Here is a 25,337-nt window from a genome sequence, read left to right as displayed (position 1 = left end):
TCGGCACCATTTAACCTTTTACTTTGATTAAGAATCCCTCAAAACAGTAAGCTCTAATTGCCTCCAATGAAAAGTTCATGGGTTCATGATCTTCTATATGTTTGATCAATGTCTTTTTAAGAAGGAGCACAGCAAAGAATGGTACAGATACTGAATGTAAAAATGATACATGAAAGGAATTCAAACTTTCAAAAAAAAAGTGCATTTTGAATGTCTAGTAAAACTTTTTTCTAAAGAAGCTGGTTATACTTACCCTACCTGTGCACATGGTCCATACTCCCAGTTTTTAGTGGAGTCTGGGTTGCTCATTTATTCTTTCGTTTCTGTATAAATTTCTTTTGCTTGAACTCTTTTGTTTATTTTGTTTTGTCTGTTTTTTTATTTTGTCTTTGTCTTTAAATTATGGATATCCTGTTTCTTATTCTGTGCATTGCTTCCTTGCTTTTACTTCCATAGATATTGGCGCATTGACTACCTTGATATCATACAGAGTTAATTCATCCATCGTTATAACATAGATATACTGATAGGGTCTGTAAGTCTTTTTCTAGTCTCATTTTTCTTACTGGAATTTCTGATGTAGAATGTATTGAAATCTGGAAACAGATCTGCATTCTGTTGTTTACTTACGTGATCTCGAAACACTGTATTACATTTCAAAATATTCTATTTTATGCTTTTTCTTAACATTTTTAGCATATAGAAATAAATATTTGCCATTTCTTATCAGTATTTTTACACGAAAATATGTTTTGCCTTTAACACTCACTCAGAACTCAACACTAAGAAGATGAAAAGTCTTCATGGATTTGAATGGTAGACATTCTTGTGAAACCACAGATCCACATAATGAGACTTACATACCCTATAGTTTATGAGTGAGATAAAAAAAAATGTTAAGGTTTTTTTTTTTTTTTTAAAAATAACGTGTAAAAAAAATTGGCTACAAATTTTCTGCACTAGATTGCATGATGTTCAACCATATGTAAATTCAACTGAAAGCATGTGAAGTTTAATCATTTCCAAAAGTCCCCAGCAAGCTATCAGAAAATTATAAAGAAATGAGAGATTTATAAGACAAGACTGAGATTAAAACAGCCATTATATCGTAGTAATATTTATGCATTGGAATGTTATTCCAAGCTCCTGAGAGGGTTTAATGATTTGCTCATTTATATTCCATTTGTTGCTTTGGTTTTCCGAGAAAATCTTTCATGGGATCTAACAACATTTGATGCTTGAGTAGCTCACTAGATAATTTAATTTGAACCTGGCTTTGTTAGAAATGTACAAAAATGAGTTTTTTGTTTCCATTCTTTTTTGAAGTACATTAAATAGCTGTGCAAGATCAGACTGGTAGTATACTAGTAATGAAATTATGTAATTAAGCTCAGGTTAAAAGACATACTTCCTGACTTTTCTTCCTTTTTCTTTTTAAATCTCATTTCTGTAATGCATGGCATGATAATATCAACTTATGGCAAGTAAGACTTGCCCTGCCTATGCTAGCTGTTGGTACAGTAGCTTTTGAATGGTGTAAACTAACAATCAAGAGGGTAACCATACAAAAAAATGGCAGTGGATGGCACATGACAAATTATGTTTTCAAAACACTTTCACCCATTTCATATCACAAATGCATCCATTCTCAAAGTTAAATGTTGGTTTTTTAACTGCAGCAGTAATAGAGAAATAAACTACATAGAAAGCATTGACATACATTGATGAGAAGGGAGATAACTCTTTCATTTGATTTCGTTCGGTTTCGATAGTGTAAGTCCTATCCAGGAATGTTTATTTCTGCAATGATTAGTGCTCAATTGTCCATTAAAAGTCAAAATTCTTATGAAAACTACTGAGAATAGACATTGCTCACTGTTGTGTGTTGTCTTGTCTTTAAATGTTGAGTCTGCTACTATCAGAAACAAATTGTCTGTATGCTTTCCTATAATATTGACAAAATATTTGTACAAACAACTTGTGTTACTGCTTAATAGGTTGGAAGATAGTTTTATCTGACAAGAAACTTCCCAAGTAATCAATATTACTTTGGTTTTTATGGCAATCGGCGGATCGTCTTATCCAAGAAAATCAGTATATGTGATTAATTACGGGAAATTGAGGTTTACTAGTAGAAACCTAATCACCGTAAAGTATAATGAATGCTTTTTAGGCTTACATTTTCTCTTAGTATTAGAATATAAGTGTGAAAATTATTTCTGAGAATTTCTTATTGGAATGAGATGCTTAGAATGTAGAATAAAGAAGCTCAGAGGTCATTTCATAACTTCCTTATTTAAACCACCACATTTAAGTTCCAAAATGAGTGTAAAGTATGGAACAATTTTCAAATCATACCACCACAAACAAAGTTTGGGGAGGTAAGGAAACATTGCCTGTCTGTCTGCCTGTCCATCTGTCTGTCCATGTAACTTGTAGGTGCAACTCCTTTCCTAAATTGTTCTACTAAGTTTGATAAAACTTTACATGAAGCTTTGGCTTCATATGTAGATGAATAGTTATTACTGCATACTTTGAAAGGGTGGTAATCAGAAATAGGGATTTAGGTCTCACTAATCACTTCTAATGATTCTATTACTTTACATGTTAAGAACATAAATTTCAAAATTTCACTGTGACAAATTAGGTCTTAAAAGTGCATACAGTTGCAAAGCTTGGAAAATAAGGTTTTCAAAATCATTGTACTAATGGTACCATTTTATAGAAATTTTTCACAAACAATTAAATGATATTGAAAATCAACATTTTTACCTTTTCTGCAAACTGATAGCATGGATGCATATAACTCATACATATAAACACTATTTATACACTTTAGTAGTAAGTTACAAATATAATTTAAAAATACTTACTCTGAACATTATTTTGACTACTTTTGGTCAACACACAATGCATAGACCTAGGTTCAGTGTGTATTTGGTACTGCATAGAGGGTTGGCCATTTGATCTTGAAGTGTTAAGTGAGACCATAACATATTGCATATGAGTATCACTGTATCACTCACTGAGCTTATTCAAAATTCTTCTAAGTTTAGTACATTCACAAGATGTTAAGGAAGTTTAAATTTGAACAAAAAAAACAAGTTTGAAGATTTTTTTTTAATTTGAAGAGATAATACATTAATTAATAGACTCCCTTTTCAAATATTTACAAATAGTACAAATTGATGGGAAGGCATAAAAATGAGGTTTTTTTTAAATCTTTTTAATACAGTGTGGTACACCTTATATTTTCTGGTATTGAAATTGTATATCAATGAATTCTTCATTAGACACTCTCAATGAAAGTTTGTTGTGTAAAAAAAAAAATGAAGGAACTATTGTTTGTAGGTTGACAGTTTTTCCATTAATACATGGATCAGTCATGTCATGAATTCAAATTTGATGCAATTTTTTCATTAAAATATCAATGAAATAACTTAATTTGAAATTCCAGGAATGGACAAAAATTTTAGAAGTCATGAAAATGGATACCTACAAACAATAGTATTGTAAGACTCTACAAGTTCTTTGAGGGGGAGGCTGACCATTGATCTCTTACTTAGCCTGTTTGCTACTTTGAATGACTTTGATCTGTCTTTATTTTACCATACAATTTAGCAGTATTGTGTGGCAATAGACTCCACTCAACTATTGATCTTACTGTCACATCCTTCCTTTTGTATTAGAAAGATTCTTTATCAACAAAAATTACTTAAAGAAACCCTATCTTCTGCAGGTTTTACTGCCGTCATCAAAAACATCAATATCATCCCTAATCAAGACTTTATCTAAGTGTAAAATTGTAGCAATATCATTTAGATATGGGTTATTTTAGTCTTTTTCTTTTCACAAGTCTTCTTGATTGTAGAGCTGGTGGGTGGTCAAATAATCCTGAATGAAAGCATCCTTGTGCTTTACTTAAAGGCATGGTGTGGCTTTTGAAAAAAAATGTTGATTCAGTTGCAGAATATCCAATAAATGGGTTATGAATTGATTTTTGTTCTGACAATGTCGTTAATTTAAAGAAATTTGATTAAAAAACTTTAGAAAGAATTGTCATTGTTATTTGTCAAGTGTCTTGTTTTAATTTAATTATGACCCAGACATACAAATAGATAAGTGTATGTGTTTGTAAGAATGAGGCAAAATGGGAACAATCAGAAACATGCATGTCAAAAATCCACTGATCTGACACATATGATTTCACCCAAGAGTACTTTCTCTATTTAAAAAGACCATTATTTGATCTCAAAATTGCTGGATTTGCTCAGAAATTTGTCAATAGAATGTTAGAAAAATAAGGTTTTTGACAGAGTTATCTGCCCTTGAAGTGTTCATTTTCAGTGTGTTTCAATAAAATCATAACTCAGTTTACAGAAGTGATATGGAAATTTGTTTTTCACAGATCTGATTGTGCAAATACTGTGAAAGTTCTTTAATTCGTGGATACCAATTTTCGTGGATTAGGGAAGAAACACAAGTTCATCAATTCTTGAATTTGTGGTTTTGTAGTTTTCATTATACACATCAATTGATATCTCCTTTTCGTTGGAAACTAAATTTAGTGGTTTGGCCTACTCACGAAAACCATGAAAATTGGTACTCCACGAAAAATAGTACCTTCACAGTAGTCAAATAAACTTTTAAAATAATGGGTTTTTTTCATACCATGTTTCACCCACTGCCTGATTCTTACAGAGACTTGACACTCAAATTCAAAGCAGTATTTAACATGTAATAGAATGAAAAAAGTTGTTTTATGTAGGACCACCATTCTTGTTATTGAAATTAATTCAATTTGAATTTGACATCACATTCCAACTTTTTATGGAATCCACAACTGTTTTTAAATATATTTCTTTCTATTGACAATTTTTGTGCATTCTTTGTGACTTGTTGGTAAAAAAAAATCATATTTCTCCTAATGAAAACTTTAAATTATCATAGAAGAAATATGTTGTATCACGTTTCTCTAAGAAGATTATATGACATTTTTAGCATCACTTTTGTGAGCTTCTTGAGCATTGTTAGTATGCATTTATTGAAACTCTGATCATCTGATTTAAGGCAGTGGTAGAAAATCATTTGATGATTGGTCAATAAAGGAAGTTTAAAGTTCCTGCTTGAATGCTCTATATGTTAATAATTAAAAGTATTTTTTTGCTTTATTTCAGCATGCTCTATTTGGAGCATGACATCGACCAGCTCAGTTTAACAGAAAAATCATCGTCATCTTCATCACCATCTCCCACCGTACCTCATTCAGCCCCCGCCACAACCAACGCCCACCAAGATGATGTAACCTACCGAGATGGTGTGTCGGAACGAGGGTTCTTTGAAGGACTTCTTGGATGTTTACGACCAGTTTGGACAATCATAGGAAAGGCAGCAGTTAATGAATTAAAAAATGAAGGTGAGGAGGGGCGAAAAAAGAATTCTGAGAGTATGTACAATGTGATGGGTTTGTTTTTACCCCTGCTTTGAAAGTGAACTGCTTTCTGCCTATGTGAAATTGGAAGTGTTTTTGTTTCTTTTTTAAAAAAAGTACATGTACTTTGAACTCTCTAAATATTAACAGGAGTTTGTAATTAGAAACATTTTCTACCAATTTAAGTTTTCTCCTAGGAATCACAGAATAAATTATTCTGTATTCATTGTCAGATAGTTAATGGCATAAAAATTATTCATTGCGTAACTTTACTGAAATTCAGAATTAATTTGTGAAGGCAAGTTGAAATTTCAATTAAAAAAACTTGATAAAATTGATATTTGATGTTAATTCAAAGTTGTAAATTTGAACATTGTTAGGGACTATCATTATTGTAAAGGCTATATGGTAATTTGTGAAAAAAAAAGGCAAGCTGATATTGCTAACATAAATTGGACTCTCTTGAGGTACAAGAATTAATAATGATTTTCCTGTTGCTGGTGTAGCTAGTATTTTAAGTTCTAACATTCTGCTTTTTCTTAAAACACATGTTAAATAAAATTAATTATTTACATGCCACTTTCCCCACAAAGGTACTTTAAATTTCGATGGAAACTTCTTCATGTATTGTAAGAAGTTTCTCTTTACAGTAGACTTGCCTGACTCTTACATGAATCTGTACTAGATTTATTTTTGGAGTAAGGACCTTTATACTAAAGCTGGTAGTCCTTACAATATTGGCATTATATTGTTTCAAGACTTATAAAGACTAATAGGAAGTGATGTATAGAAAGCTTGCCATTAGGGAGGAAATTTATTTATGGGAGAGTATTGATGGAAATTTTCTTCTTTATAGCTGTCTGGCATTTTGTCTGGGATCTAATGTTAAATTATCCCATTTACTACATTTATGACATTAAGCTGTGAAATAACTCTTCTACTTGATTGTTCTGTTGTTCTTTTCACAAAAAATCGTAGTGTAAAATTAAGCGTAACTTATGATGTCATAATAGATCAAAGTATTGTGATGTCATAAATTACGTCAAATTTCACCCTTGCGATATTTTGTGACCTGCAGGTCAATATGGAGTTTAAACAAGTTTCACAGGAGTTCACTTAGCATGAACATTTTTTACATATATGGCATTAACAATTTTTTAATGTAAACTTTATTTGTATGTTACTATATTTGGAATTTTTTTAGGTGGTCTATTCACATCATTTTCATACATTTGAAATTTTAAAAATAATGTAGAATAAGACATTTGTCACCTGGACTAAAGGTTAATGTGAGCTCATGTGTCTGTCTTAATCTGTCATTAATGTTATTGTTAACCATTCCATTCTTCTCCTTAGACTCCACTCATTGGATTGTAATCAAATTTGGTAATCAGCATTATCAGGGTGTCACAACATTAAAAATCATGTTGAGTATCCTGATTTGTCAACTATATGTATAAATCATTTTATTTCTGACATTAAATAATCATAAGGCAAAAACATGAGTTACAGGTGAGTGATTCAGTTGGTAGACAATTAAAACTGTGACTTGATATTACTGGTACATTATCCTAATAAGGCTATAAAATTGCATTTATTTCCATTTCCATTTCTAGGGAAAATTTGTGTTGTTCATTCCAATTATAGCCAAGGTCAGTCAAAGGTCACACAGCCAAACAATAATCCCTTGACAGCAGGTGGTTTTCCAGGGTTTATTGAAAGTATAAGTGGTCATTATGGAGATGCTATGGGTTTTTATAGCTGTATAATTATCAAGCTGTGGCTGATTGGCTCCAGAATCATGTATATTGAGGGAATTATTTAGAGGGAGTTGGATGGGGCATAGAACAAGAAATTGCATGGGCTTTATAGTCATATGTTTGCCCCTAGAATCTTGCATATTGAGGGAACTGCTCAGTGGACTAGCAGGAGGGGCATATGACACCAAGTTGTGGCTGATTGACCCTAGAATCCTGTTTATTGAAGGAGTTATTTAGAGGGAGTGGGACTGGATATATAACATTACAGGTTAACTGCATAGGCATTATAGCTGATTAATTGAAGCTGCGGCTGATTGACCTTATAATATTGTATAATTAGGGAACTGTTCAGAGGACTTGCAGAAGGGGTTAGTACCTCCCACTTCCATAAAGACATACAAATTATATTGTAAGGTTGTGTTGATGGAGCTCTTTGGAGAACTAGACTAGCGGGAGGGGTCTGTGGAACAGTAGATTAACTGAATTGGCTTCATAGCTCTATGATCATCAGAGATTTTTTAATCTTGTATATTGAGGGGTAGACATTGAGGAGAGGGAATGATTGGCAGGAGGTTGTCCAGATATTATAACTGTATGGTTATCAAGGTGTGGCTAATTGGTTTTTTAGGGGAAGACTTTGTTAGAGGGGGCAGCATTACCCAGATAACGAATTGGTTAGATGAATTTTGTTAAAATGGATTTTTTTAATTTAGGATAAAAAAAAACCTCAAGAATAGTGTATTTTTCATGATGCAGAAACTTATGATATGAAGCAAAAAGTGATACCTGAACCATGAATTGAGAAGTCATTAGGTCAGATTAACTCTGCTACTATTTCCCCTAATTTTCATATCATGGTTTGATATTGAGTGACATTTCACGGAAAAATGGACTCGTAAACAATAATGGCACTGTGATCATATATCATTAATTCTTGTGATGGTTGCCGTGGTATAATTTGTTGAAAAATCGATGAAGATAAAATTAGTCAATTTGATGCTAAATAATTAGCATGTTTGGTCTTTCAGATCCCAAGTTTCATAAATAAATGTGATCAAGTAACAGTATGATTGAGGGATAATATTTTAGCCAAACATTAATATGGAAGGATAATGAAAGGAATTTGGTATCAGGTATTCATTAAAAGTATATTGATCAATGACCAACTTCTTCAGCTTGAACTATGGCTGCTGTGGCCCAATAGACTTCAACATGCAAAGATGTTATATATCATGCCCCATGAAACCAAAGTCATGAGATTTAATCTGCAAACAAAATAGAGTATTTTGAGAGGAGTCATTTACAAAACATTCACTGGGGATTATCACCCTAATGAGAGATTGGGGAGTACGATTTGTTAATTAATTATTCAAAGGAATAGGATTAGTTTCCTTTTCTTTAAAATGAAATATGGTAATGTGGATTTCAAAGTTTTTATCATTGCCTCCAGTAAGCTGGTTAAAATGATAAATATCACTATCCAGGAGTATTAAAAATTGCATTTGAAGATATAAATACCATAGTTATTTCTTATTATTGCAACAATTTTTGAATGCAATATAACCTGGTGAGTTGAAAAATGTCTGACAAAAATAAATACACTCTGGCTTATTTTAAAATTAAAAGGAACCTCTCAATTCCTTTTGAGTGTCAGTGCCTCAGACCATCTTGAAAACTGTTCCATGTATCAGAATGACTGCATGATACAACACTTTAATTATGATTTGATGAATACCACATGAGTTATGGCCCTTAGGTTATTTAAGTAGCAGTCTTTATGAAAATCAGACTGGAGGTGATTCTTGCATGTTAGAAAACCTATAGAATTAACTTTTATTTCTTATTCAGAAACAGTTACAGACCACATTAACAGTCATAGTTTTGCATGTGGTTGTTGCACTTTTGAGATTTCAATTGTATAGATCTTGTATGAAATTAGCATTTTGCAAGAGTTATCATTCTTGATTTTGTTGTTTTTAGTGGGATAAGAATGGAAGGTTTCCTAAGAAATACCAATCTGAATATAGAAAGTACTGTTGTTAATTAAAAATATAGCAGATATAGATGTAGACCAATAAAGCATCATTTGTTCAGTGGGTTTTTCTACAATGAATCACCTCCAGCATGGGCAGTGTCTGAATTTTATATGAGCTTGTACCAGTTCTTAATGCTTCAACAATTAGACCTGTTAGATTATATGGACCTCGGACTTCATTCTTGGGCAATATGACTATGTGTAGGAAACTCTTTTATGTTTACTTTTAAACTTGTACCAGAGCTACATCCCACATTTGCGGAGTACAAGTCTCTGTATCCTATTTATTACTTCCTTTTTAACAGACTATATGGAAAAGGAGAAGGTTTGGTAATGGCCAATTTTGGCCTTGAAATTTGAAATTGTTCAAAATAAAGATTTTTATTGTTTTTGTAAACACAAGTGTTTACATTAGCTAGTTTGATATGATTTAGGCCAAAATAGAAAAGCATCTCATCATTGTAGCACCAACAAAATTGCCTAAATGATGTAAAATCCATAAAATCTCTATTTTTGACAGTTTTTGTGAAAACAAATGTGGCTGCATGTGTGTTCATTCTTGATCTTTATATATATTGTGTAGTATTGTAAGATACAACATATATGTCAATATTTTGGATAAACACGGATGTGGCCACTCCCGTTTTAGGCAAAAACCATCGAAAAATGGTTCAAAGATGCAACACAATTGAAGATTTCACTAATATGTGTTAATTTTGACCGCAATTAGGTCGAAAGCATTCATATCTCCAAAATCGACTGAAATGTATTTACTACAACCAATATCCTTTCAAATAAACTAACTACTATAGATAAAAGTAAATCTTTCAAAAACATTGAATACTGGGGCCAAAATAGGGCCTTACCGAACCCACGTCTTTAACTAACAAGATCAACCTGTATTTTCCAACAGTTAAATTAATATCTATATGTATTTCCTTTCTAAATTTCACTTTCACATATTCGGACAAACCTAATCTATCCTAGAGCTTGATGGCAGTTAATTTGTATTGAACGGAATGATATGTCTACGCACAAAGGTTTTAATATTGATTTTTGTGTCGGAAACTATTTTTGTCGATCATATCAAACAAAGTTGTAATTTCCTCTGGTATTGATACAGAAATTGCATAAATAGCTTTCCAAAGGAGGATATCAGTCTCCTCGTCGTTTGCCTGCATAGACAGAACAATGCTGCATGTTGAGAATTCAAATTAGAATTAAAAAAAACAACATGGTTGTGGTTCTTCTCCTTTTCTGATATTGGCAGTTGTGATTGTGGTTTGGGAAGTACTCAGAGTTTACATCCCTACTCAACTAGTGGATGGTGTATTAGAATCACCTTATCAGTCCCACTGTCTGAACTCCATTGCATTTATCTCAGCTCCCATTAGATGGATTAATTTTAAATTAGGTTTGTGGCTTTATATAGATAGGGAATATATTGTAAGCCATTTAGATTGCTGTTGGATATTACCTTTCTGCACATGTTGGGGTGTACATGTTTACAATGTGGTTTTCAAGTTGTTCTACCTTTCTATGAGAAACAGTAATTGGTGCTATTTACAACCAATGTATTGTCCATGATTAATAAGGCACTTACATGTTATGTTCCATACCATTGTTTCAGTTAATTTCTATTGCAGTTTTTTCCTCAAATCCTGCAGGTTCCAAAAATCAGAATTATTTGGAATTGAAAATTAGCATTTTGTTGTATTTTGTTTGGTTTGTCCTTATATAGACCCCTGGCCAATGGATTTTGCAACAAATATTGGGGATAAAGGCTTTATGTTACCCTTGACTGTATCAAAGTGTCCAGTTAATAGCTGAAAAACTTAAAGATATGAGATTAACCACTTTGGTCCTTTGAAGTTCAATCATTACATGAATCAACTGCATATAGGTTTGACTAAGTATCAGGCAACTAAGTATAGGTTTAACAAAGAATCAGGCAAATGAATCAAGGAAAAATGCAACAATTTGTTAAACTCCTTTGTTACTTTAATCTTGTATGCTGGATAAATTTATACTTTGAAAAAGTTGACATTATTCCTTTGTGAAATAATGTGTTAAAAGGGTTAATTGAACATGTGCAACTTTTTTGAAACATTATGTAATTTACAGGCAATTTATTTAGATCACAAATGTTTTTAGTCCTTTAATTTGTTTGTGAAGTCCCAAATCTATTGATGTCTTTATTACTTTTTTGTATAATATTGTAGGCCAATTGACTATATTTCAATACTTGTAATACTTTTGCACCCCAAGGGGAGGTCACCATCAACTTGAAATACGACAGTTAATATTGAAATAAAAAATCAATATGAAAATGGAGCTTTTAAGTCACGACTTCCACAATCTGTTACAACATAAACTTGAAAACTTGACGGCCATATTTTCTTGCGTTGACGTCAGCAATGGGATTTTGACATTTAATGGAAAATTATGATTTTGACTAAATTTTCAAGATTTTGTAGATTTTGTGAAATCTTAATGAATGGATTTATGAAATTCACATAATGGGGAGGATACGGTTGTGGAAACAGATTTGTTGTTATTTATGTGGAGATGTTTTGAGGGGTAGGTTTGTCTGTTTAATCAGCTGATTTTGGTAAACATATGTCATTGTACAGTGAAAAGGGCGTTAATCATACCATAGACAAAAGCCTATGTTAACAATTTTGCTTAGAGGATGATTTTAATTGGTCTGATAAAGTACAACAAACTTATTACAAATTTTGTTGTGATATTTTTATGTCAATTTACCATTTATATTGTGATAAGGTGGGTTGAACTCATTTTAGTAATGATACAGACTTGGACATGATGACATGATGACATCACAAGAAGAGTAACTTTGTGGTTACTGCCTGACATAATGTTGATGGTCTTGACAAATTATTGTCTAGAAAAATAGAATATTTAATGTTTGTGCATTAATAAGGGTAGAAATGCAAGATGACCTTTAGCAAGATGACCTTTAGCAAGATATTTTATAGATGACAATGATGACAAAGACAAGGAAGACAATCAAAACAGTGACAACAAGATATGATAATATCACTTCAAATTTTTAAGTAATCATATAAAAACACACATTCCATTATATACAAATACTTCAGTATTAAAGTATAGGTCTTTTTAAAATTTTACCATGATGTGCCATATCACAAAATGAAAGCTGTGTATGATTTTTTTTTGGGGGTTGTGATGATTTTTTGGATTGTGGGAGCCAAAAAAGACCGGAAATAGGCAATTCCATTATATAGGACAATAACCTGTAGATCTGTACTACAAGGTACCATACTACTGATGGAAGGCTGGATTCTTAGGATAGTTAATTGATCCAGTTGGGAATTAGGGGCCAGAAGTAACCATTGTATTGATGTCCAGATAATAACTTAAGTAAAAGTAAATGGATCTCTTTGATATTGTACTAGACAGTGCTTACGCCCACAGGATGGGGAATTGTAATTGGAACCATGCATTTAGAAGGGCCTATTAGATTCTTATTGAATTCTTTAAATCTGTGTTTAATATATAATGACAATCACAATTCTGAGCTGTACCAAGCTTGAATGGTGTGTCCATACTTGTCCTAATAGTTCAGAGTGAGACTTCTGAGGTGGTATCAAGCTGCTACCTGCCAAGAATTTTAATTTAATTTTTGAAATGCTTGTAATACAACTTAATATAATGTTGGAGTGGTCTATACAAAAAGTTTATACATTTAACTTAAAAATGAATACATATATGTGCAGTTAAAGAGAAAATAATTCAACAGTCTTAGGACTGAAATATAAAATGTAGCTCTTATTATTTTTGATTAATAAGTCAATAGGACAATGGGTGAAAATTACTATATTTAATGTGGTTGATAGATTCTAATAACTTAAAAGTATGGAGGCATTAACTATTTGGATTAATTATGACAATTAATCATACAATATGGATTGCTGTTTTGAATAGTATTCTCATTGTATTGTGTGTGGAAGATCACAAAGTTCAAGATTATATTATGTCCAGATATAGTGCATTAAAGTGGGAATTATTGAAAACATTAAACTGTTGGTTAATACCATTTGTGTAAGAATCAGGCAATGGGTGGCACATCATGATTCTAAATGGTCTTTTTTGTCTCAAACATATTCATCCTTGTAGCACACCTTACACATACATTTTGACCGAATCTTAGACAGAGAAGTATTGAGTAACATTAGAAGAAATAATTGAAAGTCTAATTAAAGCTTAAATATAAATTACAAAACCAAAGAAGATACTATCATAAGTGATTAATGAATATCAGAACTATTGTGTTAGTATTTGTAAACAAACTCATTTATTTCATACCAAATTTGGCAGGATACTTAAATGTATTTCATTTGCCTGTGTTGTCTGATGACTTACTATGTTAACTAAACATCCTTTATTTGGATGACTTCGGGAAAGAGGCAGTTGGTGCTAGATGAAAATTGGCTGCAATATTGAAATATTAGACATTTTTTAGATATTTAAAGTAATCATTTATTTTTTTTACCTACCAAATAAAGTGGTGAGGTATTATGTGCTACCCTCAGATGTGAGTTATTATGTGCTACCTTCAGACGTGAGGTATTATGTGCTACCCTCAGATGATCTTAAAAGAATTATTTACCTGTTACTTTTGTGCAGCACATTGTTCAATACTTGGAGCTTTTATCTTACTGTGAAAGTACTTTTTTTTCATAGAGTACCAATTTTTCATGGTTTTTGTGGGAAAATTGGTTCCAACGAAAAGGAGAATCCCATTGATGTGTATACTGAAAACCTCAAAATAAAGAATTCAAGAATCCACAAAGTTGTGTTTCTTCCCTTATCCTTGAAAATTGGTATCCACGTATTAAAGTACTTTCACAGTACTGCCCTACCAAATTAAAGTATAAAGGCAAGGCAATAACTCATATTGAAGTAAAGTAGAATGAAAAGGTCTTTATTTTCGGTCCAGCCAAGATCTGACTTTGCAGGAGTCCTATTATTAAAGTTGATTTAACCCACTAAAATATAATATTATTTTATCTGCTATGAACATGTGTAACTTTCTGCACCATACAAGTTGAAAAGCCTGAAAATTCCCTCATTTATATTTCTCTGGTAACAGGTTGTATGGTTATAAACTTTATATTGTTGTTAATATTGGCATAAAGATCACATTTAAAGGCGTAACCTTGACTAGATTGAGGTTCAATAATGTGATCCAGCCTCGGTTTGTCCATTCAAAATATTTTCCTTTTCTCTACCTTATTTCGATCATGTCATTGAGCTAAACATAATTGATTATAAATGGGCCAAAACCTTTTGTAGAAATTTAAATTGTTGTAAAACATGTGTTTACTATTGAACATCTGTTGCCGCATGCAAGTCATGTGATGGAGTGTTCGATTTTATTGATTCTATAAATAGGTTACCAGTTTGCATTTATCTCCACCATCAAGAAATAAAGTTACCAGTACTTAGATAATAGCCGATTGTAATGCACTATTAATGGCTGATGGTGCAAAATCTTTTATTACTGTCTGTCCATAATTATGTCCGAATTTTCTTTATTTATGTCTTTAAAACCCTTTACCATATGTGAAACCTTTTTTTTTAATTCTTTTTGCCAAATGGGAAAGTAACTTTCAATTTCAGTTGTCCAAAATAAAATTGTACATGTGGAACCTGTACATGTCAGAAATATGAACCGTTTTGTCCAGGGTCATTACAATACTAGTCAGAAAATTAGTGCCACTATCTTGTGGAGGTTTCACCCATGTTATGCCAAATTATGGGATTAATTTGAATTTGGTGTAAAGGGTCATGATACATGTAGGTTGTACTGGATGTGTGTTTGTGTAGAGGGGTGATATCAATGTTGTGCATTTACTTCCTTTCTACACTTTAGTGTGTTAATTTTGTATAATTTTCATCAGCTAAACTTTGGAAACTGTTTGTCTAATCTATTTGAAATTGGTAATGGGTAAAAAGTGAGGATGAAAAGAGGTATTGAACCTGTAATTTTTTTTAATGTTGACAAGGAATTAAGAACCCAATTAATTTTTTATCTTCCCATCAATATCAAAGCCTTTGAGCTTTAAAAACTAAAAAATAAGTCAAACATAAAAATATTTTCAAATACCATGGTCTTGTTTTTACTGCCTTGCATTAAGCATGACTTGGAATCAAGTACTTTCCCAATGTTTGCATCTAAAAAGTTATGATTTTTAAGGTAAAACAAAACGAAAAGTATAATTTTTTAAAAAAAGATAGCAGTTGGCAGAGTAAAATTTTTTTGAACATTTATACATAACACATGAGACACCATTTCAATTTTTGATGCAGTTTTTCATTTCCATTGAAGAACACCTTTAATTAAGGTCAAAGGTTTAAAGCCAAACTATACTGACTGCATTGGAAAAGGAAATAATTTCTGAGTGCTTTTATATTTCAGATGATTGGGAGATCCCATTTGAGAACATTACAGATCTTCAGTGGCTGGGCAGTGGAGCCCAGGGAGCTGTCTTCCTCGGTCGTCTCAATGGTGAAGAGGTTGCTGTGAAAAAAGTCAGGGATGTCCATGAGACAGATATAAAAAATCTCAGAAAACTTAATCATCCCAATATCATTTCATTTAGGTATGGTCAGGCTCAGGACCTGGTTTGATAAAATACTCAAATTAAGATTTTCCTCAATTCCTTCCTCAACTTAAATGGTGGCCAATAAAAAATCACTTGAAATTGAGGATTTGTGAAAAAAATCATGGATTATAGGGAAATCTTAATTTGTGTGTTTTTTTTTATGAAACTGGACCCAGATATATGTCCTTAAATAACATTTTTTTAGTTCAAATCTTTATAGAAATGTCAAGAAAATATTTCACCTATTGCCTGATAGAGTTGTGTTTTAAATATATGGGCCTTGCTGTATAATACTTTAAATAATGGGCCAAGATCTGACAAAAATATTATTTTAATCAATGTAAGCGTTATAGACAGAAATAGTGGTTGTAGCCGAAAAAGGGGGGACAATCTATGCCTTAAGAGCCTGAGACAGTAATTTGTACTTACAATGTCAATTTATTCCTGTACAAAGTACGATGAACCTATTTAATATTGAATATAGTGATATATTTATAGTGTTAATTTCAATTGAAAGTGAATATTGTTTTTTTTTTCATAATTATTTCACTGAAAATGTGCTTGGTTACAGTTAAAAGTAATTAAGGTTTTTTTTTCAAATTCATTAGAAAATTATGAGAATAATTATTTGCTGTATACAACATAGAAAATTCTATTTGATTTAAAATAGGATGGGGAACATAATTACAATCTGAGAAAAAATGCCATCCTAGATATAGTAGCATAAAAGGTAAACTTCTTTAATTATTCTGAAGTTCAGCAAAACCTTTCAAATTCCTATTCCAGAACTTAGATAAGAAATGTATTGGATTTCATTAGTTGCATTCAAGCTATTGAAAAGATATTAAAGATGATGCAATATCTCCTTAAGTAAGCAAAACATTGAGGCTTCTTTCATCCTTATCCTCCCACATCCTTTGATGTTCTGACGTCAATCAGGCTCTTATGTGGCGACATCCATTTTTCTCATTAATACTGGCTTAAAAGCTTTAGACATGCTGATGATGGGCAATTTTTTTTGTAAACAATTGCTTTCAGTCCTTTTATAAAACTGTTGCTTCATGTATATAAAAAGGTCAGTACATGTATGGTTATATATTAAATGTTATAACATAGCACAAGTTGTGGGTGTGTAATTTTTTGGACCCATCTGTATATCTGTCTGCCTTAACATGTTATTGTTCGGATAGGTCTTCCATTTTTTTTATACCCCAATGCACAAAGTGGTTAGGTATTATGTGAAAGTTGCGTGCACGTCCGTCTGTCTGTCCCTCGACAGTTTCCAGATGGATCATTGATTTTTTTTTTTAAACTTTGCACAGTTATTTAGCACCATAAAATACAGGTTAAGTTTAATTTATGGCAAAATCTAAAATGTGGTTTACAAAGTAGGCCATTTGGAACATTTTGCCATCCCCCTTTTTTCATTATTAGATGGCAGGGTATGCCCTATTATTTTACTGATTTCCTAATAGCTATAAAAGCTTGGATGTTCAAGGGAAAAGCCTTCTGTAGGTACACCATTTGGAAATACTTAACAGATTCCTGAAATGTCTGTCCTCCTTGGTGAACTTTTAAGAGGTATATGAGTTCACATCTAAAGGGTTTTGTCCCCATCTTTACATAAATATTACACGCAGACAAAATTTACAAAATATGATGATTTCTTTACATTGGAGATTTTAGGATTTTTTCATACTAGAACTTTTTTATGAAACTTAAAGCCTGAATTTATCAAATTTAATTTCAGGAAGGATTAAAAAACATATTGTAGGTACTCTAAGTCTAACTATTCCTACTGAAAATTCCACATCTACAAGTATGACTGAGTAATTAACTGTCATTACCATTAGAATACCTGCAATATTTGTGGTGTCTTTTTAATTCATTCATGATGTAATATTTTAACATCTGTCTCTAACTATCTTTGTTTAACACATAAAAACAAGAACAATTCTGAAATAAGTTATGCAGGATAAATGAAGCACAGAAAGTTTGATTCTTGGGGAATGACTATCTTATGTAATTATAATTGGTAATTAGTACAGTGAAGAGATCTAGGTTTATAACAGATGGGCATGTCAACTCTCCTAGAATGCATATTTGTAAGCAATTAAGACAATTTATTAGTGTTCTAAGAACTTCTAAGATTTTTTTTTCAATTTTTGGTTTCTACAGGAAAAGACCTAATGAAAATTAACTTGACCACAATTGAATTCTGTTTACAGAATGAAACAAATATTTTCTGAAAGTTTTTCTACTTGTCAAAGGGAAATTAGTGGAACATAATTAACTACTTTTCCACACCAAAATCCTCTGCTGACGTATAGGAATCCTCTGTACACTGCCACTCAACAAGTGTGTAGTGAATTTGACATTCTTTGTCCAACTCACTGTCTGTCCATCTGTCATTCCATTCCCCATCAGAATTTCATAGCAGTTACCTCTTAATAATGAATTCATTAAAAGTTTGGTATATAACTTTATACGCTCCCTTTCGGGAGCGTTTATGGTTGTATTATCAACTTGGTTCTGTATACTTATGGCAAGAAAAACCATCAATATACGGTTTGTACCTGCATTTTCAGGAGCTGAAAAACAGCATAATGGCAGCTTCATTTGCATATACTTGTGTATTTGCAGTTGAACGCCAAACCAGTCTCAGAAAATATTTGCTAGTTTCGATAATTAAATACAAATCGAATCATAGTTTTTCCAAGATAGGGTTGGCCTTATAGTCTGCAGTATGGCTTCCGGATGTTTACGAAAATTACGTCATTAATATTACCCATAATTCTTTGGTCATAAAAATTGTGAAACGAAAATGAACGAAAACAAAACAAAAATAATCGATAAAAGAAAGAATTGAAATGAAACAATTCGATAAAATGAATCAAATCGTAATAAAAGCATAATTAAACTATACTAAATCAAACAGAATGCAGCGAAACTAAATACAATAAAAGAAATCTTGTAAGACATTTCGCAAATTTTAAGAACCATAATGTTAACCAGTACCGGAGAATTTGACCCAAAGACATTTCGGTCCAGGAAAACCAATAATTCTTTATGAATGCCGGACATTTCGGCCAATAGACATATCAGACCATGACAATTAGTATAATGCTTTAGGGCAAATATATATCATTACAAAATTTACCATACTTGAAGGTATAACATATCAAATAAGAGCTGACAAAAAATTTGTTTTTATTAATGTTTCTTCGGGAGCGTTAAAAGGTCTTACCTTCATCATATTATGGACTACACATACATTTTAAGCTATTTTGGTTGTTGTCAAATATTAACTTCCTGTACGGGTTTTATGCAACTCCATGTTTAATGCTTGGGAGAGTATAATTTATGAATTTTAATAGTTAAGGGTTGATGAAAACAATCACTTTTTAACAAATATAACACATATAATAAAAAAACCTGCTTTAATGAAAACAATGAAGGAAAAATTATTGCAGTTATATAAGCATGCTGTGAGGGTGGAGCATTTATGTATGAAAGTAAAATACCATAAGTTTTTATTATTGTCATAAATCCTGAAGTATATGTTTTTGTGACATATTCTTGAACTTAAGGTTACAGACCACCAATTCAACCAATGAGCATTTGGAACGTACGCAAAAATAGTCCTACGCAGAAATTACCCCTGTTCCTCATAGTGCTGTGAAAAAAGTTCTCATCTTATTTAAAAAATTTAAACAGTTTCTGAAAGGAAAAACATTTTTGTACATTTTATAGGTGCATTTTGCTTCTTGTGATGTGAAGCCTAATCTCCATAATGATTTTTAAATATACCCCTATCTTGTGAAAACACTGGGATTTCCCATGCTATTTATAGACCCTTCACTTCCGGTGACCAGTACTGCACTGCAAGTCTGCTAACCCCACATGCCATTCTGAGGATTGTGAGCTGACATATGTAGAATCATGCTGATATATAGTCATCTGCAGGTTAAAGTTAAGGTAAAGTCCAGAGAAGCCATTGAATATTGTGAAATTAGCATGGAAGCCTATGGGAAGTGGAATTAGTGGTTTTTAGCCTTAAGCTGAAGCCATGGCAAAATGAAAAGTTTCTTGAAATAGCTTTAAACTACTTGAAGATCTTGTTAACTTTGCCATGAGAGGAATACACAAAAAAATCCTTCAAAATATGCATTTTTTTAAGTTATAGGTCCAAATTATGGAAAATTGGTCTTTTTGGCTGATTTTTATGTCCTATCTTGTAAAAAGTGTAGAAAATTTAGTAAAAATATCAAATATTAAACTTTGAGGGCTATATTTACCTAAATATGGTAGTAATAAGCACTTGAAATCAAGTTTTGTGTAGATTTGAGCAAAAATTAGGTTAGAAATGAGGAAAAACTCACTTTCATTACTGCGGTTAAGGCCATATAAGCATTCCCCTATGGCAACATGGAAAATCCATTATTGAGCACTTTTTTTGCTTTAGGTGCCCTTTACTGGTCATGTTTTAATGTGAATACACTGTATTTACAAATTTAAAGCCAAATATATCACCTTTTGTGAAAATTTAAAGATTTAGGATTTTTGACATGTGATCAAGAAAAAGGGGGAGGCATGTCAGAAATAAATTTTTAAAAATAGACCAATTTTTCAGAAAATGATTACTTTTAAAACTATTTCTTCATTGATATTGTTAAAAAACAAGTTGTGATTGATATTTTTTATTTGAAAAGTCAGAAAAAGTTCTTTGCAAATATTTAATGCATTTCAGTATGGTAGAATATTTTCACTTTTTTGCTCGCACAACTTGGTTACCCTATATTTAAAAATCAAATATTTAAAAAAGTGCTTGTCACATTTCACTGAAACTTTGCAAATGCATTCAGTATGTGTGTAGGAAGATACCTGTATAGTTATTTATTTTTTCTAAGACAAAAAGTGACTCTTTAGGTTACAGACCACCAATTCAACCAATGAGCATTTGGAATGTACGCAAAAATAGTCCTACGCAGAAATTACCCCTGTTCCTCATAGTGCTGTGAAAAAAGTTCTCATCTTATTTAAAAAATTTAAACAGTTTCTGAAAGGAAAAACATTTCTGTACATTTTATAGGTGCAGTTTGCTTCTTGTGATGTGAAGCCTAATCTCCATAATGATTTTTAAATATACCCCTATCTTGTGAAAACACTGGGATTTCCCATGCTATTTATAGACCCTTCACTTCCGGTGACCAGTACTGCACTGCAAGTCTGCTAACCCCACATGCCATTCTGAGGATTGTGAGCTGACATATGTAGAATCATGCTGATATATAGTCATCTGCAGGTTAAAGTTAAGGTAAAGTCCAGAGAAGCCATTGAATATTGTGAAATTAGCATGGAAGCCTATGGGAAGTGGAATTAGTGGTTTTTAGCCTTAAGTGTTTGTCCCAAATTCTTAAAAGTTTCTGCTTGCCGTGATTGTGTTGGTCTGAGAAACAGGATCACGAACAAGATCTGTATAACAGTAAGGAAACTATTACAAAACAGTACAGACAAATTCAGACATGTTCAGTCCATAGAGAACCCCAGAAAATATTTTCATTTTAATATCATAGATTATTTATAATTTGTCATAAAATACATGTATTGTCCCACATATCTAAATAGCTGTTGCATCCATTTATAACTTAAATCAATAAAAAATTTTGACAATGCACATTAATTTGTTATGTAGTGTTAGGACAATCAATACAAATTAGGCCAAGACAGTGTGCTTGATAAGTTTCCAGCTTCTCTAAATTTTCTGACCTATTTTAGATTTACTTATTTCTAGTTGTTTATTGATAAATAATATAAAATAATTTTTTTCAAAATACTTTTTTTAATCTGAGATTGTCATAAATTTCAATATGATTGATTTTAGTGTCAATGGCCATGAGAATTCTCAGTTTTCCAGTGTTCCTAATCTTCATCACTGAATGATAAGATGAAAGATTTTGACTTGTATACCTGCATTTAATACATGGAAACTAGAAACAAAAATTTCTTCTTTCTTGGCCTTAGTTTAATATTGTAAATGCTAGACACATTCCACAGCTGTTTTTAACATTCCTTAAATAGCATGTACATATTTCTAATGAATCGCTGTTTTCTGCTCCTATTGCTTTTACTGTAGTAGATAAAAATTGTGTTGGCATAATTAAATATCTTATAACCATGAGGTCAGTTTACAGGTTCAAGGTTTGAGGCCCACAATATCTATCTTAGGACCTTCCAAATTTCATTTATTCAGGTTGTGGACCTTCAACTCATGTACACTTTATTTGGGCCTTTTGTTTTTCCTTAAATGGACCATTGCTTTGAATCTAAAAAAATTCAGGACCTGCAACTCTTGAAACTGAATTTGGACCCTTGATTACCGCTGGTACATTGTAAATTGGGGCTTGGTGGTTTTATCATAGGAATTATTGTTAAAATACAAATCTTTATGATTTTTAAATAAAATATAATGTGGACTAAGCATACTAAGCATAGGTGTTTCCAATAACAAGACTTTTTTCCATTATGTAAAATTATGGTCTTTACTAGTAATAGACTTGGAGGTAAAAATGTAGAGTATTTTGCTGCAAAATGTGAAACTACCGGTACATAATGTCCATGTAAATTAATTGCAAGGAGAGGGGTCTAATTCAGAAAGCTATAAAAAGGAGGGGTCAAAAGACTATCATTTACCCAATTTTGCTTACACTATGCTCATGAATAACAAAATTCTTTATAGCAGGTTATTTTGGCAGGTATAAAATTTGATGAAATAAGAAACATTTAAATATTTTTGGCACTGAGTGGTTAACTAAGTATTTAAGTCCAGAGGAAGTATTTTGGGGATTTAATCTTTGGCATGCTTTGACTGACTGCTAAAATATGCCAAATAAACACCCTGGAAAATGTACTTGCTGTACAATATTTCGGCGAAAGAAGGGTTCAATTCTTGAATCCCTCCCCTTGATCTGCAATTAAATTGGTCCATTTTTCTTCACACTGAAAAACAAAATCATAGAAACTTTGTTGAAAGTTGGTTCATATCAAGTCACAAGCATAACCTCAGTGGAGCTGTTTACCAATACAAAAGAATATTGGCTTGCTCGTTGTAGGTTTCACAATGTGTCCTGTATTGGTACAGTGAAATCCCATAATTTGAAATTTGTCTTTTTTAATTTCCTGTTAATTAGATTTTAATTTTAATATAATTCTGTATATTTCAGGGGTGTATGTACCCAGGCACCATGTTACTGCATTATCATGGAATACTGTCCCTATGGTCAACTGTACGAAATACTCAAAGATGGCAAGGAAATCCCTCCTGCTCTTATATTGGACTGGTCCAAACAGATAGCCAGTGGGATGAACTATCTTCACAGTCATAAAATTATACACAGGGATCTCAAATCTCCAAAGTAAGAGAATTGTGTTTGAATGTTCATAAAATACTGTAAATTATGAAATATCATGCACTAAGCCATGTTTACGTTCGCTGTTCGAAAAAAATCATCCTTTTATTACTGTAGCACACTGAAGTTACATTTATTACAGTGTACCAACTTTTGGGATTTGTCAAATTTGTTCATTCTTAGACTTTCTGAAATCTTTATTTTCAACAGAGCTTCTAGATTTGCAAAAGAAATTTTAATATTTCCTTGGGAATGTGAATATGTGGATTGATGGGTACTATGAAAGTAGGTGTCCCATCAACATAATTTCTTTCACTGTAAGAGATCTTTTCATGCTTATTTCTGAGCATGCTCAATCAGATCTTCCGTGAGGTAAGTGCAATACTTTCCTGTAAAAAAAATTTGAACGCTGTTAGAATTTATATGGAAAAAAGTAGCATTTTTCTTTTTTGGAAGTATTAACTGAGTCTGCTCAATAAGAAAGAAATATTTTATTCCATAAAATATTCAAGGCTAGGGACTTTCTTCAGTTGTCAGTTCGAGGCTCATAAGAGTAGTCAAGGACATTAAAAATCCCTTCATTATCAACTATTTGCACTCTATATCTTACTCCTAAATCACATACCTTGATAATAGGATTTGGCATCATACACAGTGCACTACATGTACTGTACCAATAACTGCACTTTCTTCCCTTGCTATATAATTGTTTATACCACAAGTATACAGAGATTTTTCCTATTCTACAAATGTCACTAAGTCTGAGTTGTAACATCGGGGAAAATTGTCCTTGAATATTTATCAAATTGAAAGATCTTAGTAATGATAGGAATACCAAGCAGGCAATTTTTTTTATCTAAGGTTTAATTTTATATGGTGATTCTCGAGGGACAAATAAAAAAAAACCTTCAGATAATGATTTTCCCTTTACATTCCTATAACTTGTTAGTTTTATTGACAGTATTGCAGAGTTTTTTTTTTCTTACGAATTTCAACTTTGCAAAATGATGTTTACTCCAGATGGATGTGAATTTCCCTATATAAAATGGGTTTTTGAAAGTATTAAAATAACACAAAAGCATCTTCAACATTAAAATATTCATTACTTTAACACATTTCAATTATAACATTAAAACTAGTATTCTTCCTGATGCAACTTCTTCATTATTCATGAACTTTATGGAATATTGCCTATTTTCACAATTTGTAGTTGTAGAACAATATCATAACCATCGATTAAAATCCCCTTGATATGATTATGACCCATTTATTATTAATAAAGCCATAACAACAGTAAAATGCAACTTTAACAGTATATTTCGTTGTATTTCCCTGAGGATCACTAAAGTGTTTGCCTTGCATTGAATAAATGCATTATGCTTAAAAAACTGCATTGACATTGAATTTGTAAGTGGATGTGCATTAATTTAGACTGCAGTTTATTGATATTTATTCACATGTGGTTTTAATGTAAACAGGTTTATTTGAGTTCCATTTGTAAACATGTAACATGTCGTAGTCAATTCTGTATAAACAAAGAAGAACGTTTTAAACACCTTGACATATGCATTTTGTCGATCTGTTGCTTGCAGGCTCATAAAATGTACATAAAAATGAAAGAAATATATTTGGCAGACTTGTTTTTGTATACTGCTGACCACCTGTCCCTGTTCATCCACTGTTTGTTCCTGTTCATCTACTGCCTGTCCACATTTATTCTCTTCCCATAATCACATTGTCGACTCTCATGTCTTATGATGATTTACAAACTCTTTACAAGACTTCAATAATTTTTGGTACATTATTGTAATGAAAAAAAAAGCCAACTTTTTCTGTGTTCAAATATTTTCACATACAAATTTGGATAAAGCATTTTGTGTGTTTAGCACAGCTTTTGAATTATTTTGTCTATCTGGTCTTAAAGTAATCCATGTTCTGTCTTAACAAGTTCCAGATAGGGAGGGGACAGATGTCCATTTCCTTTCTTTCTATCTGCTGCAGAAAGACAAATCAAAGTTCTCATAAACACTGTTTGTCAATCAGATACTG

The 25,337-nt window shown here is 31.9% G+C and overlaps 1 protein-coding gene across 5 annotated transcripts in view; it reads left to right on the top strand.

The window, feature by feature from the left end:
- Positions 1-25,337, top strand: part of LOC148599387 (mitogen-activated protein kinase kinase kinase 13-like) — a 68,319-nt gene that overhangs the window by 30,991 nt on the left and 11,991 nt on the right. For 4 of the 5 annotated variants that reach the window (XM_088557126.1, XM_088557127.1, XM_088557129.1 and 1 more), the window contains 3 exons: positions 5,178-5,416; positions 15,693-15,876; positions 23,103-23,294. In XM_088557126.1, coding sequence (XP_088413252.1) covers positions 5,178-5,416; positions 15,693-15,876; positions 23,103-23,294 — 615 coding nt within the window. Of the gene's footprint in view, positions 1-5,177; positions 5,417-11,608; positions 11,807-15,692; positions 15,877-23,102; positions 23,295-25,337 lie in introns of those variants that run through there. The other variant, XM_088557131.1, reaches the window with a different exon arrangement.

This window comes from Perna viridis, chromosome 13 (assembly GCF_037379345.1).
Source record: "Perna viridis isolate PV_CMFRI_1.1 ecotype Kerala chromosome 13, ASM3737934v1, whole genome shotgun sequence".
Classification (NCBI taxonomy): Eukaryota; Metazoa; Mollusca; class Bivalvia; order Mytilida; family Mytilidae; genus Perna; species Perna viridis.
This window is presented reverse-complemented; position numbering and strand designations above follow the sequence as displayed.